Consider the following 18,563-nt stretch of genomic DNA (forward strand, 5'->3'; position numbering starts at 1 on the left):
CAATGGCCCCAAACTATCTTCTTAGTCCTGTATCTCTCACAGGCACTGTGCACTTTTTAAATACTTTAAATTTGGTTTATTACTGGTGAAAAACATACATTTTCTTTGTATTACAGAATCAGAAGGCAAACTTCTCAAATCTGTCCCTCAATGTGTATCAATTTTTTTCAGCAGAGACCAAAGTCAGGTGAGACACTTCTATCTCTGGTCATTTTTTGGTATTTTTGTTAATATTGTTGATGAAGAAACAAGTCAAAACTCAGGCAAAGATCTTTACACGAACCTTTACACAAACAGTGGTTGCTCTCCATTTTCATAGAATCCTCTCCAAACAGCTGATAGATATTATTTTCTGCTACTGCTAATCTGAGGTAGATTTAAAATGATAACTAAGAGGGAAGTACCCATCTATCACATTGCTATAATGATCTGTCCTCACTATAGCTTCTGTGTGAAAAACTTTTGTACATCTTAGTTGTTGTACAGCTCAGAAGTTGTACAGCTACAACTTCTTGGGTATAGTTGTAGTTTAATCAGATGTATTAATGCAGCATATAACAAAATGCTTAACTGGTTTCAAGTCAGTTCAGGTTTTAGTTTGCTAGCAGTGACCTTTTTAGTAGCTGTACAGGGAATCCTGGACCAGAGGTTCCATTTGCAGAAGGAATTCCCATTCACGGCCATACTTCATTAGTTTCGCTGCTTTTCACAGTCAAACACATTACACTACTGCTAACGCAGACATATCTTTATTTGATACGCCTTCGAGCGAAATGCAGGCATTGGCAAAGAGCCTTTGGTCTTCTCTATTTTTATCACTAACAAATTACAATTCTCTACATTTTTTACTGAAATGTGGGCTGTAGATGTCCAGTACACTCAGGCAGGGAAACTTTCATATAAAGTAGCCCTAAATTTTTTGCAAAATAAGGGATTTTCAGAGAAAATAATGTGACCTGAAGGTTTTTTTAGAAAGATCGCATAAGTCTGCAGGGCTTTCATTTTCACAGAGCCGAATTATTATGTCTCGCACATTTCTCTTGTGACAAATAATTAGTCTTACCCATTACCATCTTCTGAACCACCAAATCTCCTCATGAAATTCTTTCTTTAGAATACATAGACTAGACTAGTAACCAAAAGATGGAATTCTTCACTTGTTATTTTTTAAATTACCTTAACAGAGGTATTTGATGTTTCACAGCTATCAAAAGTTAAAGCTAAAAAAAAAAAAAAAAAAAAAAAAAAAAAAAAAAGGAGGATTTCAGTGACATTATTAGCAATTAATTTTACATTGGTACTTTCACTTTCAATACATTAGCACTGAAGTAAAAATGCAATTGCACAAAATGTTTCCTATGGAGAATGCTTTTTATCAATTTCAACGACATTGTGTACCTGTATTTTGATTTGGAGAAACTACCAAAGGGAAATGACATCCTTACTAGGCAGTAACTCTTAATTTGATGGAAACTCTAAAGAAACACACATGAGTAAGAAGGTATCTTTGTAGCAAGTTACTTTTCAGAACAGAAATATACAGATCTGCTTGGATTGTATAGCTTTATTGCCATTTCCAAAATGTAGATTAGATTATAAATATTTTGCATATAACAAGGGAAGAACAGATGATGCCTAAAAACTGATAACTTCACACTGACAAAGGTATTCATTCAAAATCCCTTAAGTATTTCTATTCATGTGAATGGACTCTGCATTAACCTTTAAAGGATTCCTTAGTGAAACAACAGATAGCTGAAGAAAGAAAAACGGTATTAGTCAGTGAAGAATAAAGAAATCAAGATCCCTTTTCCAGAACTGACTTCAAGATCAGTTTTCTTTAGAAAGAGATACACTACTCAACAAGGGAGAAATGGAACTTCCTGGAACTTCTGCCTGTTTAGCCCATGTTCTACTACCTTTTTCCAGGTATTGCTACCTGTTTATCCTGAGCAGCACTTTCTTTTGTGATCAGTTCTTCTGAAGTGCAAACAGCAAAATCTGACATGTATTTTGTAAAAAGGTTTCTCTGAGATACGTAATATCAATGGTGATATTAGCAACATATAGTTACTGTTAACAGTAAATTCTAAGTACCTCCTTTCACATGAAATTTGGAAGAATCTCTTGCTGATCTCACACTTTTCTTCACATTACTGTAAGACAATGGTGAGGTTACTTCACTGAATGATTTGGAACTGTCCACCTAAAAACGAAGAAATAACAGTATGATGCACTTATTAATCTACAAAAACTAGGCCTAAGGACACACATCTCCTGAAAATAATAAACTCATTCTTATTCCCTCTCTTATTTTTATCCTTAGAAGTGCAAAAATATGCAACAGTGGAGAAATATATACAAGGCACAATGCAGGCATTTTTGCAAAATAACCTCTTCTGAAAATACATTTTTCCCTCTCTCTCCTTTTTTTTTTTTTTTTTTTAATTTAATTTCAAAACCAGAGACTTCCCACACAACAGGAAGTTTCAGGATAAAATGTACAGCAAAAAAGATACACAGCTTGTAGGAACATAAAGTGCAAATTATTTCTGGAAATTAGGAAATTTTCTACTCTTGGTCTCCTGCACTGATCCTCAATAATCTGCAGTGAAAATAACTGCAAAAGATGATGTCTTCTTCTATAAATTAGAGATGCTGCTTATTATGAAAGGCAGATTCTTTTTCCTCAGAGAAACTTGTTCTAGACTTGCAAATCCTGCTGACTTCATTCCCACTCATAGGGATCTTTCATTTCCCCACTCCAACCACTGGTTAGATCAATAAACAGACAGCCCTGTAATGCTGGACTGATTGGCCAGACAGCCAGCCACTGCGTTTTCTCTACTTTCCATGCTAAAATGCAAATTCTTCCAGAGGAGCAGAAGTGTGCCCTTGACTGCACACCAGCCTAATACCAGATGCAAGCTGGAGCTTTTGGAGTTCAGAATGAGAACAGTATATCACAGTAGGTTATATAAGAATCTGTGTAGAAGGAACTTGCACTTACCAGCATGGATGACTAGAAAACCCCTGACTGAGCTTAAATGTGAAAAGTACACAGACAGAGGAAACAAGGTTGGGAGGAATACAGAAGTCATTGCTTGCTCCTGCAAGGGTGGCATCAGAAAAGCCTGCTGCTCAAAGGGGAGGAATACTATGACGAAGGACACTGAAAAGCCTGAGATGCTTAATGCCTTCTCTGCCTTGTTTTTCACTGGTAAGGTCTGCTGTCAGGCCTCACAGGTCCCTGAGCCTACTAACAGGCCTGGGGGGGCAAAGCAGTACCCACAGTAGAAAAAGATACACAGAAGAAGAAGATAGGAATCACTTAAGCACACGGGATATCTAGAAGTAGATTGTGTCTGGATAGCATGAATCTGAGGGTGCTGAAGGAGCTGGCTGAGGTCATTTGTGTGGCTGTTCCCCATTATCTTTGAAAAGCCAACACAACTTGGGGCAGAGTCTTACAGGATAAACACAAATGTTATACCTATCTTCAGGAAGGACAAGAAAGAGGTTCCAGAGAATTACAGACGAGTCACTTAATCTCAGTTCTTGGAAAGTTTATGGAGCAAATCTTCCTAAAAACCATGTCCAAACATAGAAAGAACTAGAAGGCAATTAGGAACAGTAAACATGGATCTACAATAAAATTGTACTTTATTACCCTGGTATCCTTCTTTGATGAGATGACTCAATGGCTAATTGAGAGAGTAGTGGATGTCATTTACCTTGACTTTAGCAGCTTCTGACAGGGTCTGTAGTATCTTTATGGCCAAATTGGTAAGATATGAACAGGATAAATGAACTGTAAGGTGTGTGGAACGTTGGCCAGACCACCAGGATCAAAAGGTTATGATCAATGGTTCAAAGTCCAAGTGGTGGCCAGTTACTAAAGGTGTCAGAATAAATAAGGTCTAACATCTTTATAAATGATCTAGATGATGGTGCAAATTGCAGTCCCAGCAAGTTCCCAGACTATACCAAACTAGGCAGAGTATTTGATATGCCAGAGGGCAGGGTTTCTATTCAAAGATACCTCAAAATACTGGATAAATAGACTGACAGAAATATTATGAAGGTCAGCCCTGCATCAGGGATGGAATAATGCCACAGCTGTAGAGGCTGGATATCAAATGGCTCAAAAGCAACTTTGTGGGAAAAAAACGGGCGTCCTGGTGGACAACAGGGTCAGAAATATGCCTTTGGAGCAAAAAAAGCCCAGTCATGTCCTGGTCTGCATTAGTAAGACTGGAGCCAGCAGGTCAAGGGAGGTGATTGTTCCCCTCTATTCAGCGTTTGTGAGACTACATCCCAACTGCTGTGTTCAGTTTGAGGCTTTCCAGTGTAAAACAGACATAAGCATACTAGATAGTCCAGCAGAAATATACCAGAATGATCAGGGTGCTGCAAAATATGACATATAAGGAGACATTAAGAGGGCTGGATTCATTCAGCCTTAAAGAGGAAAGTTGACAGGAGATCTTGATGCTGTCTACAACTATCTAATATAAGGATGTAGAGAAGACAGCAAGACTCTTCTCAGAGAAGCATAATGGAACAACAAGAAGTAACAGTTTAAGTTCCAGTTAGATACAAGTTTTTAGAACTTACATGTCTGATTACAAATGGTGGTCTGTTCTCTTCCTCTGACTTGCACTCAGCAGACCCCAGGCTCAGTCTGCACAGCTGCTGCTGGTTCTCTGTGGAAAGCTCACAGAAGTGGTCTCTAGCATTTAGAGAAGGAGCCTGTGGTTTTAATGACCTTGTATGCCTTTTGTACATCTTATCCATTTTCACTGGTGCCTTGCATCGTGTTAATGACCTGCTCCTTTGTTTGGGTGATGTCAATGCAGATCTTTGATTCCTTGTTCTGTTTTGGACCTGGTAGAGAAATCAAATGTTGCATAATTATCTGAGTAAAAAAGCAGGTATGAGTCATTTGCAACCTCCCCACAGAGAAGATGGTAACCTCTAAGAAAACTTAATTCAATGACCTTATGTGAGAGCAGAATTTGTATCTTTGTATTTACAAACTAAAATGGAATAATCTGCGATTCTCTGCTTGAGTATGGCAAAGACCAAACAAAGAAATTAGCACAGACTCATACATCTCAATTCCATCTATTTTATCTCTGTTGCATAACTTCTAATCTAGGACTCAACCCTGAAATATTCTGCACTGGCCTCCATGGAATCCAGGAAAGGGTTGAGATTACTTCAAAATGTATTTGTGAATTTAGAAATTTGAGAACTTTGTTTAAAATTTTGCAATCCTCACTTCTGCAGGAATGAACTCTGTAAGGTGAACTCTGTAAGGATCTCAGGTCAACAGTCAATTATGTGAACCAAATTCAGCAGCTGTTACTCAAACATAAGAGCTTCACCTCCTGTGAGTGTTTTGTTCCAGCACAGAGGGCAGAATTTTGTCCTCAACGGTATAATTTCCTAACAGATAACCTACTAGATAGATATCTACTAAAGAAAACACAGCAAGAACTGTTAGCACTGTCTCAGAGGAGGATTAACTGGCTGTAATTCAGTCTAGATCAGAAGCTGTAGGTAAATGGGGGAAATATGTATTCACTAAGCAAAAACATGCAAAGAGAAACATTTGTAAAAAATCTAGACGCAAACCATTGGCAGTAAAAGATAAGAGGCAATGAAATGCCATCATATCAAGAGACCATTATCTGCCAAAATGTTACCTTTTAAGAAAACAAGTCAAGGTCTTTTTGTTTTTGTTGGCTTTCCCTGGATTGAGTTACTGTGCTGCCATGATAGAATCATTAGGATATAAGAGCAACTGGGACAGCAGATGACAAACTAAGAGAGGGGTAACTTTGGTCCACAGTCAGTTAAATTTACTACTGCTATGACAGAATCTAGGACCCCTGTCATGGCCTTAAATCCTACTACCAATGCTGTGTGGGATGTCTCGATACAAAGGTGACAAAGGATACAATGCTGCAACAAGCGAACTATATCAGAGGTTAGTCAGTTTTAACCAGGTCTGAATTCTTACTATAATTACTTACATAATTCTTCCCTCTGCACTGAAGTGGAAGCTCTGTAATGGTTGTTCTTGTGGAGAACTCTATTTTTGGTGCTATTCCCTTAAAAATAATAGCAAGGAAAAAGTTTAAAAACATTATCATCGTGTATATACTTCTCTCCTCCCAACATTCAGGCAGAACATCTCAAATCCTTTGTTGCAACTGCAGCATCGAAAGTGACCGAAAGAGGCACTGCAACTAGAAAAGACTTGTGGCAAAATCATCAGCAAGAACAGTTTTCAAAGTGGTTTGGCTATAAAAAGCAGCAATTTGATCTTAAAGTGCACATCCAGCCTACTAGGACTGAGCAGAGATGCAAGAAACTATTTTAACAGGCATAAGCCTTCCAAGAAGGGAAGCACAAGGGCATCAAGATCAGAACAAACACTTGAGACACTAGCACAGTCCCAGAGCTTTTTCTCATAAAGCCTGCACTGTGGGGAAAGGTGAGCAGAATGCTTTGGACTACAGAAAGGATGTATAGCTCTCTATTATTTGATTAGCAGTTGTATTCACACACTAGTCTTCTTAATGAATCAGAGTGTTCCAAAGTACAGTTTCCAAACTGGTGTGAAAAAAGAATTCCAGTTTTCCTTTCAAGGCGGGTAATGCCATGACAAATGTTGCAAAAGACAATTACAATCTGTAGCTGAACAAAATCTGTTTATTTGCCATCATCATTGAATTGTGGATTTTAGCAGTTCTTTCTTCTAGAAGAGTGACAAGAGAAATCATAGTACAGTACCTGCAAAGCATATCTGCAGTCTTGTGCAAAGCAGAAGAGAAAACAAAAGCAGTAGGGATGAAAAAGCAAAAAATAAATAAATTAAAAAAAAAAAAAAGAGCTCTCCATCATTACTGGCTGACTGTTTAGCCAAAAAGAATAATGGACAGAAGGAAGTAGGCAAGGACACTTTCCTGTACAAAACTAAGTATGCATAAGTGAACTCTGTCCAATGGGCTACTTGTATCTTCCAGCCAGTCTTGCTATTCATCTGGTCTGCCAAAAAGCCTGAATAATGTATTTCCTGTCTTCCTCTATCATCATTTTGTCTTACAAACATGACATATCATCTCCAAGCAGTCACCAGCTAGTACAAAACAGAGATGTCCTAAAACCCACTCTGGAAAACATAGCTGTGTTTTATGTCTTGCAGTCCACAATGTGCTTTGCATCCATTCTGAATTTTTATCTTATCTGAATGTATCTTGGCAAGGTCAGAGCAGTAACAGGAAAATAAGTTAATGATACAGTAATTAAAGGAGCACAATGGGATGGTTCTTTGACCATATAAAGCACAAGTTGTCACTCTTACCTTGAGGTTCAATTTCTTTGCCGTACCAACCCGCTGCCCCTTCCAGCTGAAAGGAGCTCCCAAAAGCTGCCAAATCTGAAGGGGCAAATTCTTGGTATTCTAGTCATAATAATACTATAAAATAGACTGACTGTTACAGAATTTTACTCATCTTCTACCAAAGTAAGCAAAAGAAAATTTATAGCAGTAGTTACCTTTAAAATAACTATTAAGAGCCATGCAATCCACAACAAAGGGTATATATTTAACTAAGCTTTTAGCACCCAGGCCATCAGCCTTTCAGAACAACTGCTATTGATGCAAACAATTGCTGCTTAATAGCACTTCTGTGGATTTTAGGGTAAGTAAACAAACCTAGAAACCAATAGGCAGGAAAGAACATTCCATGGCAGAGTTATTCCCACATAAAAACCTTTGAATTATGCCAGGTTATTCTTCATTGGATTGAATGGGAATAAAAATAGAAAATCTTTCTCACAAAGTTCCTTAAAATCAGCAGGAAGCATTAAGGAAGGCTTCAGTTCATCTTAAGCACAAACCTAATGAAAAGCCTCAGAGGTCAGTGTATATTTTTTCATTTGCTTCCTATTCTAATTCTGATTCAAATCTCTAGAAAGCCATATGTCCATTTTCCTTAAACACAATTGAAAAGACCTACTGAATGAACCTTCTTTTGTTCAGGAAGCTGTATGAACAGTAAAGCCTAAAGGAATATGCTTACATTGGTTATAAGCACAGTTACAAGTAAAGCTAAGTCTTATGCATGAAGTGAATTGAATGAACTCAGTGGACGTTATTCCACCTCATTTATAGAGGAGGAAAAAAGATGTAAAGAATACTGAAATCAACTGATTTGCATCTGCAGAAAATCAGTGGGATATGGGACACAAACTCTTACAAATCTGAAGTATATGAAATCTAAAAACGCATAAATTGTAAAACTGGACTTCCAGTCAGTAAAAAAACATAATACAAAACTTAGCACAGACTTATATGGAACATTTGGCTTTGTTTTTTCATGGCACAAGTGATTTAGTGATCCACTTTTGTAACTTAGCAAAACATCTTGTCAAAAATATAAGTGAGATTGAGAAGAGGCCACTGAGGATGAGCCTTACATTAGTAGTATATTATCTGTACAAGGCTTAAAATCTATATTACTACAGAAATGTCACATTTGCGGTGTAAACACAGAATTCTCTGCAGGAAATTACAGAGTATAAGACCAAGTCAAAAAAAAAAAAAAAAAGGAGCAACTGCACTGAAAGACTATTATACTGAATTATTATACTGAATTAATAGAAACAATCAGACCAAACACCAAACAAGTACTTAGATAAACCTGAAATATTTCGCAGACTATAACAGAGGAAAAAAAGAATGACAATTAAAAGAGGCCGGTATTATACATAAATATAGTAGTGCTTTATAATAATTATCAGTATTCCTCTAAGGAAGGACATATTAAACAAAACATTTTTCTGTTATCAACTTTGTTTGTATCCATAGAACTACGCTTTAGCTAATCATACATAATGATGCATTCCATTCAAATGAAATCCAAGAATAAAGAAAAGCATAAAACTAATACATTATTTTTATACATCCAGACCATGAAAAGCCAGCATTTCTTTGTAAATAAGGTTTCAGTTATGCCTTCTGTATTGGCTGAAAATCCTTGAAAGGAAAGGATGCCACACCAGCAAACAATTTACAGAGACGGTGAAGACATTCAGAAGGAAAATGTCTTCTGTATCAGTAAATACTTTAGGATATTAGATAACTTATCAGGACAATAAAAATGACCAGGTTCCTTGCTTGTAAACTTTCTTCTTCTTCAAAAAAGTTAGAATGGGCATAGCTAGATAAGTTGAAAAAAAAGACAATAGATTTGTTTTCCTGTACTGTCCTGGTAAAATAACTTTCAGTTTATTCTACTTCTACAATTACAAGTAACTGTAGTAAGAGATAAAAAGCAGAACATCAGGAAGCAAGCATACATAAGAATTTTAACTCTCCATCAATGCACTTCATACTTTCTGAACTTTTGAAACTAGGGAATATTAGAAAAAATAATTGAATGGGACCACTCAAGGTCTTTAATAGAACATGCTGATTGAAGTCAAATACTGAAACAAATTGCTCATAGCAGTCGTGGAATCTCCATCTTTGGAGGTATTCAAGACTCCGCTAGACAGCAATGTCATCAAATTAAATCTGCTATAAACAGGGGTTAGACTAAATGACCTATGGAGGTCTACAAACTCAATTATTCTATGGATGCCGTAAGAGCATGGAATTATTCTGTTCTTCTACTGCGGCAATCTGACAAAGCATTTAGATTTTTAACAGCACATTAAACTGCTTAACTTGATCAACTCAAAAAAATCGTTCTCTAAATAACATTACAAATAAGTAAATAAAATTAAATATGTGCTTCAGCTTAGTAATACATCTCATGAAAAGAAATCAGAGTAGCTATATGTTGTTTCTTAAGGATCTAGTTAAAATTCACAAAAACATAATGCTTGGCTAACTAGAACATGTATTTCTACATTTCTGTTCCAAATGAATGTAAGATCTATTGCATTAGGTAGAACTTTCTAATATTATTTTTTTAAAAAAGTCCTGTACCTTTTTCACTAGCCCATGCAAAAATTAGTTTTTCACTTGAAATAATGACATTCCTAGTCTGCACAGTAATCACAAAAACTTTTTGATTATGAATCAATGGCAATTTGAGTCTGCAGGAAGGATGCTCCTCTCTGCTTCTGCTCAGAGCTATTATAAACTACACTGTAGTGAATTAATAAAATTCAAGTCAAATTTATTGCTTCTTTTGCATAATACAATCCATAATGCAGTGAGAGAGATTAAATGTATATTTTTAGGCTGCTATTGCTGCTTTAGGAGACCATGAACCCTAGCAAGAAAAGGTACTGGAAGAAGTCACAAAGATATAAAAGTGTAAGACTCTCAAGAGATGAGTGAAAACAGAGCAGAGTGATAAAATGAGACTTGTATAAGGAGGAAAGAAAATGGACAGAAAACTGGCATCTAATCAGTGAAAAGAAATCTGAAAATCTGGTAATTGTTTGGTCCCTTCACAGATTCTGAGAATAGAGATGTGTAAATGAGCATCAGATTCTCCTGCTCTTCTATCCTGCCTACACTACTGTCTGTGACTAAGAGATGTAATTGCCAGGCCAGTACATGTCTGATATACATTCTCTGAAACACTTTCATAGGAAAGAGACCATCCAAGCATCTCCCTCTGCTCAAAAGGGCCAGAAGCATATTCAATCTCCAATCTTCACAAAGTTGCTTCTAAGTAGCTGACCTCCCTCCCTCTCCACACAAAGTAAATACCACTTACAGGCAACTTACTGGGAAATGAGAAGATGTTTTCATCAATAATTCTCTGTCCACACCAGGATATGCAGGAGTCAGCTTAGGCTCTGGGAACAGAAAATCTCGAGTATTCTCTTCATAAAATGCAAGCTCATCTCCTACTGAAAGAATAATAATTAAAAAAAAACACAGAAAAACTGTTGCTAGGGTTGTTGTTACAGAATTTTCATGAAAGAAATAAATGTGCAATACAAACTCAGTAATGTATGAATGCTCTTGACTGAATGCTGCTCCTCTTGTGCACAAAAAGATGCTATCAGGACTAGGTAGAGGCAAAAGAGAGAATGACAATTTATGCTTTCATTAGTTATGAAAGACTTGGCTTGGCATAGCAACCATGGATTTTGAGGCTATCCTTAACATCCCATCTATCAGGTGTGCCCCAAACCATTTAGGGGATAGGAATGACTGCAAGGCTTGAGGGTAGATTTCCTAGTTACACTGTACAGAATGTCCAAAGCTATGACCCTGAATGAAAATCTGTTCCTTGTTTTACCTACATGACAACCCAACAATGTTAAGAGATGAACATTAGCATCTCTTGGTGAGATTAGAAGAGGAATGCCCTCTTCAAAACATACAGGTTTATACACAGCATGCTAAATGTTAGTCCAGTTAGCTTAAGCAGAGGTCTTCTCCAAGCTCTCAGTATGACCAGGACTCCTCCCACTGAACAAACAACTAACTGCTCAAATCAGCTGCCCACAGAAATAATATAAAAAGATAAATATGAGATCACAACATTCCAATGTTTGTTCAGCAGAAGTGTCATCTTAAAAATGATACGCAAAGACAGTCACCATTACTATTAAAGTGTATTCCCTCCAGAGACCCAGCTACGTAGTCAGCACCACATATACGGCTACTCAATCACTGATCATGAGACTTATGGCCCGCTGACTGAGGGCATAAGTATCCACATACCACACCTGCCTCAAGGCCTTCTCTTTCTTCAGAACTGCACTACCTGAGCTCCACATGAATGAAAAAGAGGAAGGCCAGTTTTGCTCTGCATATATAACACAGACAGGGACAGAAGATACTTTCATAAGCATCCTCTGCAGCAGAAGAATTGTAAGGTACACTGTAAATCACCGCACTTAGAAACTAGCAAGGATTTTGCTAGGTTAGGTTGGCCCCAATGTTACACTGTAATGTCATGTTCTGGATACCATGAGGTAAAAGCTGCTATTCCTTTCACTTGGATGTATTTTGTATTTTTACAGAGGCAAGGAGATTTGCTCCCTTCTAATTAGACTAAACACAAGCCCTAACATCTGGTGATTTCTAGATAAAACACCATGTTAATAAGGAAAGAAATTTTGAGAAAATGATAAGAAAGAGAGTAACACTTTTGACTCTATTCAAAGTTTGATCTTTTCTAGTCACTTTAGTTGTAAGGATTGTCTTTTCTTACTGATCGCAGCTTTTCAAAGACCAGAAAGAACTTTTAATATCCTAAAAAATGAAAACAAGCAAATAGTCAATTTTACTATATGCAGACTGTTTCAAGATACCAGGAAGGACACAGACTGGCACTGATTCCTCTTATGAGGAATACATTAGGCTGTTTTGAGTAATTTTTGAATTAATAAAGTTGAAAAAAAGGAAACATTTCTCACTGTAAAAAAAAAAGAAAAAAGGAAAAAACTCTCAACTGCATATTTTTTCAGAGGAGAAAAAAAGAGAGAAAACACCTGAAGTTTGATTCATGAAAGACATGTAGATACTATCCAGAATAAAGACTGGGTGTTCTGCAAGACCAGAATACACAGATAAGATCATTAAATACCTTACCACTTTTTAATACAGTCTCTTCCCTTTCAAAGGGGTGAGAATACTGAATAGACTTTCTGTCCTATCAAACACAGAGGAAATCTGCTACACTCATTTGATTCCTTGCATTTCCTTTTCCCTGTAACATGAATATTTCTTTAAGCTGAAATGACATCATAAATTACCCTTTACTATACCAGCAGCCTTTGAAAACAAAAGGCAGAGCGGAAAGGGAGGGATGAACATCTGAAACAAAGCATTTTGAAAAAACAAATGCAAATGTACAAGTGATATTTATTACACAGGGAACATAAAATATATTTTAAATTTGCCATGATGGAACAATAACCAATTTTTTATAAAGTAAACACTACCTGCAGTTTTAGAATATATACAAATGCTTCCAGTCAGTGAGTGACCTTAACAACAGCACTCATCTGCCACCCAGTGTCCACTTGCTTTTCTTCCTGGCTTATATAAAAATAGAATATGAAATCTGTAAAAGACCAGCACTATTATCTACCAAGATCAACTCTATTCACATTCTGTTTAAATATTGCTGGCAACCTAGAAAACAAGACAAAAGAAACTAAAGCAATATGAGTCACCTGAGTCAGTATTCAGTAAGTTTAGTCAGAAGAGGGACTTTTTTTCACCTCAAGCGCGTTCCCAAGAATATATACGAGGACACGAATGGAAAAAAAGAAATGGGACTGAAGGAGCCAGTGTAATCTGTGAGCAAAAAAATTTGGGAGATACAGTATAAAACTAGCATCCACTGTTATTCTTTTCATTGTCAAATTACCTAATATGTGGAAAAACATTTACTTGCCTATTACCTGAAGATACAAGCTGAGTTAATTCAAACTTCGTTACATTACCTGGAAGATGAAAAACAAATTACAGCAGTATGACTAATTTGAATAGATTTACTCCTGTGGCAGACAAATTGAAAACTAACATGATAGCAAAGGTGGAAGAAGAATAGTAAAGGAGAAAGAAGAGACAACAGAACGCAGGAGAGAAGGGAGATAGACAGATTTAGACTAGTCTTTATTTTGATGAGTTCCAGGAGTACTTATTCTAAGAGTGTTATTAATATTTTAAAAGAAACAAGCAGGAGAGGAATATCTGTGCAAAGTAAACCTCTGTGGTTGACACCTGATGGGATTAGAGAATAATGGGGCAGTCACTGCATCCGTGGCTTCTGGCTTGACCTTCTGTTGAGCTTACAAGGAGTAGCTTGGTTCAGAAGGACAAAACCTGACAGCCAGTAAGAACAAATGGACGCTAACCAGATTAAAACTAAGGGATGCTAACTATTTAAATTAACAACAGCAAGTGCTTCTGCCAGTGTGACTGAAGAAGTCTGGCTGCATGGGGCAGGTTACTTGCAGTGATGAAACAGAAAGTAGGTAGTATTAAATATTTTTTCTTCCCCTTCCTCCCCCAGTAATAAATAAAATTTTAATTTTAAAAGAATTTCCAGACTTTAAATTCATGGCATGTTATAGACATCAAAAAAAAAAAAAAAAAAAAAAGATTTGCAGATGCAAAAATTAAATAAAGAAAGGAAAAAAGAAAAGAAAATAAAAAAACAGCTTTGTCAGGTCAGCCAAGTGCTGCTCATAAGTACATTGGAACACAGCCTGGCCTAAGAATGGAAAATCATGCCATTCACTGTACTGGAGGTACAGACTGCCACCTGAATGGGTGAACCCAGAGCAACATGCAAGGGGAACGATGTGTATGCAAGACAGACAAACAACCAGAGAGACAGACTATGCGAATACAGGGACTTTGTCATTTGCTTTGTCATTTTTTTCAGTTATTCATCTATTTCAAGCATTTTTTTTATTATACTTACTTTCAAGCATCTCAGTTACAGCAATAGGATCTACTGCACTTTGAAAGAGCTTCAAGAAAATAACAGAGTGAACAGATTAATTATAGTACAAATTAATTTAATAATCTAGCATTCATACAAACACTTTAATACATTTTGCCTGTTGTTTGTCATGCTGCCACTAAGCAAAATCAAACTAAACTAATACCATACATCTACTTATGCAAATGGTGTATGTTTTAAAGTGTCATTTACATTTACATTTTTTGAAGTATGTAATAATGTGGAAAAAATAATTTAAATCTGAAACTGTACCTACATCTCTGTTTCCATCAACTTCACAACAGTTTGCACTTTACAGGAAAAATCCTCATGCTTGCAGTACATAAGTACAATTCCACTAATAATATAATAGCAGAAGCACAAGTGCAATTAGAGAACACATGTTTCGAAAACACTTGAATTCCTGGCCAGTCCTAGAGGACACATCCCAAAAGGAAAAATTAAAAGCCCTAGCTGCAAGCATCTTAAAGCATAGGTCATTTAGCACACAGACAAAAATGACCAAGTGTGAGGAGGTATTCCTCTGTTTCTATGTATGATGTAAAGATGATTCTGGATATTTTATAGAAATAAAATGAATTAAGATTTCACTCATTAAATTTCTTTATGAAATAAATACATTTAACAAGATTTAGTTCTAATTATGACAGTAAACTATGTCCTATTTAAATATATTCTTTTTACCCCTTGGAATGAAATTCTGATTCTTTTGCAATAAATCGGAATTCTAACAGAAATTCCACCCAGGATTTCATGTTGAGTATTCTGTTTCTCTAAAGAAGCTGTCCTCTGCTATATCTCACTCATTCTATCATTTTTGGTGGCTTTTCTGTTTCTCATGGAACTTGCCAACATCCTTCTTTCAACAGTGTCGGTGCTTTCAGACAATAGTTCGGTGACAAGCTTTTTGGGCAGGCCTACGCAAAGCATATGTTTTCCCTGAAAAATAATGCTAGTTAATACCTACTAATAAAAATCAGCAATTCACAAACACATTAGCATGAGATAAAAACAAGCTATGAACTTACCTAGCATCACATATTTCATGATAATTACCCTGATCCCCTTCTTACAAATACTGAATATAAGAGAAACTATACTTCTGTAAACATTACTTCATTTTTAACTTCATGTCAGAATGTGGAAATGAGGAGCTGAAAAGCTATGGGTTCAAAGTAAGGTTCACCTCAAGATGCAGTAAAGTCCTAGTGGAAGTTACTTTGTAATTTTCACTTGTGTCAACTGTAGCTTTTCACTTGTGTCAACAGTAAACTCCAGGGACAAGGGAAAGTAACCACCTTCTCTCTTCCTCAGAGAAAGAAATGTTAACAGCCACGTGAAAACAGTTTTAGAGCAACAGAGATGCTCAGAGTGGTATAAGGAAAGAAGGGTTTCTCAGAATGAAAAAGAGGAAGACAAATAAGCAGAAAAAGACACAGTTCCTCTAAACTTTGTCTATTCATGTTTTGCACTAGTTTCAGCAAGGTTTTACTTATCAGCAGACATAATCATTCTGCCTGACCCATTTTTTCAAATTAGTTAAAAAAAAAAAAAAAAGGTACCAGAATCACAACTAATGATTGTACAGTGCAGTACAACAAAATGTAGGAAAAATGTAGGAAAATCAAGCTGAAAACTTGTGTTCTCACCAATTTCAGGTGTTATTATGGCATATAAAAGGCTGGCAAAAGTATCTGCCTATCATTTATTTGGATCTTCATTTAAGTCATGTATCTGCTGCTATAATAAAAATCTTGAACAGGTGACAGCCATATTAGAATACAGGTATCATTTCGCTTCTGCACACAGAAAAAAAAAATCTGAAACAGAGCAATTATCCTCATATGCTGTGGTCATTTCTGAGATTACACAAGAATTATCTGTGGGAGATGCCCTTTCATAACCTTTGCTATCAATAAAACCTCAAACTGTAAAATCTTAAAGCATTGCTAAAAGCTATTCCTTTTTAGTAATGAGTCTGACACTTCATCACATTATGGTGAAATGCATACAAAACAGAAATTACCTACTAGCTGTACAAAAAGTTAGGTTATCCAGGAATTACAGCTTACACATGGCACTAGACCTTCTAGGCTAAATTATGTAACAAGTGAAAAATCACCTTTTCAAACAACATCTTCTCATGAAACAGGAGAGGGAAAACAGGAGGAAGGCATTCCGTCTCTTTGTATTGACCCAAGATGCTCACACTGAGATAAATGTCATGTTTCTCTGGCAGGAACACACCAGGACATGTGACCTTATGAGACAAAAGTATATATATTTACACAATATTCTTAAATCCAGTCTTACACACACATCAGACAGAGTCTTCCAGATTACCACTCCCCACCTCAGATGGGATTCAATAGGCCCTTGGCTTCATTTACACTAGGGCCGGTTACAAATTTGGCCTTCTGCACAGGGGCTTTCAGAAATGCCTGGGAACAGAAATGCACGCACCTCTGTAAAATCTGCAACTTGATTCACACTTACAAAGCACATAAGCTCTTTTGAAAACCTCACTCTGGAACCTATTCCAGCTGAAATATTTCTGCATTCTTTTAAAAAGTCATCACACTATATCATTTTATGTCATTTTATATCATTTCAATAATTTATCAGTGTTGATATTCCAAATTTTTATCACGAATATTTTACATGAAAAAGCTACAGATCTGTAAGCTCTTGAAGATAAATTCACAAATTAGTATTTATAGATTCAAAATAAATACATGTGGCAAAAGTACATATGCAAATTAGTGGTTTAGTTCTTTAACATCCCCCTTTGAAATTGGTGAGAAATTTAATTTCTAAGCACACTGCTGCAAACACTAGCCATCTTTTTGGCAGTCCTGTATTCTTTTCAGGACTCTTTAATGAAATTATATTCACACTGTTTATTTTTGCATTACAGATTTTTCTCATTCGTTTGGAACTGATAAAACAGATTGCCATTAAAAAAGTACAATGAGGGGATGATTCAGCTTTACAATTAATCTCTTATTGATACAAAACACTGCTTTGCTATCATCTAAATACTCTGCAAGGGTTGCGTGATCTACTAAGTTTCCACTATATTTGTCTTTTATACTAAAAGTCTTAAAGTATTATGAGTTACCATATTTTCTATTTGGGACTTTTCTTTCCCATCAGCTGCTTTGAACAGGGACTGACTTCATAGACTTTAGCGTTCCACACACCAGAAATATCTGATACGTAAAAGGCGGTGAATGATTAAAAACTATGGATGTTTTTACATCTCAGGAGAAGACTTATTACGAGCAAAATAACGTCCATTTGCACAACAGCAACAAACGCCTCGCTAAATAAACATAACACAGCAATAAAAATCCCGCATTTATTTTAGCTTTCTCACTGCGCACCCTTCTCACCTGACTTTTTACCTGTAACCTCAAAGCACCAGTCAGCGCACCACACTTTGAAAAAAGAGCGTGTGGCTGAGAAACTTTAGCCATGATATACACACACTGTATATACACTCTATGCACAGTGTTTAGCCGCGTGTCTACCCTGCTGGGGCACCTCAGGGTCCCGGACTAACCACGGTGCCGACTCTCAGCCCCTCCGCCAGCCCCCTCCTGCCGTGCCGGCTACCTCCGGGGCGCCCTCCCGCCCCGCAGCCCCGCCGCCCCCGCCGGCCTCTCACCGCGTGAATCTGCAGCTCCACCACGACCTTCAGCGGCATCGCGGCCGCGGGGCTCGGCGCGGCCCGGGGCTCGGCGCGGCCCGCGCCGCGTTGCCATGGCGACCGCGGAGTCCTCCCAACGGCCGCGCCGCCCATGACGAACGCCTAACGGTCGCCTCGCGAGCCCCTAACGGTCGCGACACGGCGTGTGCGCGCACAGCCCCTCCCTGCGCGCCCTCGCGGCCGCGCGCGTGCACAATATCTAGACACAGACATACACATACATACATATTTTTATAATAAAAATTTTTATATATATAAATATATACATATATATACAGCGTGACGTCTTCCCCTCCCGCCGCGCCCCGGCTTCGCGGCGGCGCAGACGCCGCAGGCACACGGAGCCCGGCGCGGAGCAGGTCCCGGCCGCGGCCCCAGCG

The 18,563-nt window shown here is 37.3% G+C and overlaps 1 protein-coding gene across 3 annotated transcripts in view; it reads right to left on the minus strand.

Annotated features, from left to right (window-relative positions):
* SPATA6L (spermatogenesis associated 6 like) overlaps window positions 1-18,180 on the minus strand; it is a 29,042-nt gene extending 10,862 nt beyond the window's left edge. For all 3 annotated transcript variants that reach the window (XR_009961193.1, XR_009961194.1, XM_062599996.1), the window contains exons 1-8: window positions 18,142-18,180; window positions 16,594-16,731; window positions 14,430-14,478; window positions 13,402-13,443; window positions 10,763-10,887; window positions 6,042-6,119; window positions 4,618-4,887; window positions 2,098-2,206 (exon numbers count right to left, since the gene is read on the minus strand). Coding sequence is in view for 1 of the 3 variants with exons in the window: in XM_062599996.1 (XP_062455980.1) it covers window positions 2,098-2,206; window positions 4,618-4,887; window positions 6,042-6,119; window positions 10,763-10,887; window positions 13,402-13,443; window positions 14,430-14,478; window positions 16,594-16,731; window positions 18,142-18,180 (850 nt within the window). In the remaining 2 variants the exon portion in view is untranslated. The remainder of the gene's footprint in view (window positions 1-2,097; window positions 2,207-4,617; window positions 4,888-6,041; window positions 6,120-10,762; window positions 10,888-13,401; window positions 13,444-14,429; window positions 14,479-16,593; window positions 16,732-18,141) is intronic.
* Window positions 18,181-18,563: the final 383 nt, after the last annotated feature.

The sequence above is a fragment of the Rhea pennata genome, chromosome Z (genome assembly GCF_028389875.1).
Source record: "Rhea pennata isolate bPtePen1 chromosome Z, bPtePen1.pri, whole genome shotgun sequence".
In the NCBI taxonomy this organism is placed as follows: domain Eukaryota; kingdom Metazoa; phylum Chordata; class Aves; order Rheiformes; family Rheidae; genus Rhea; species Rhea pennata.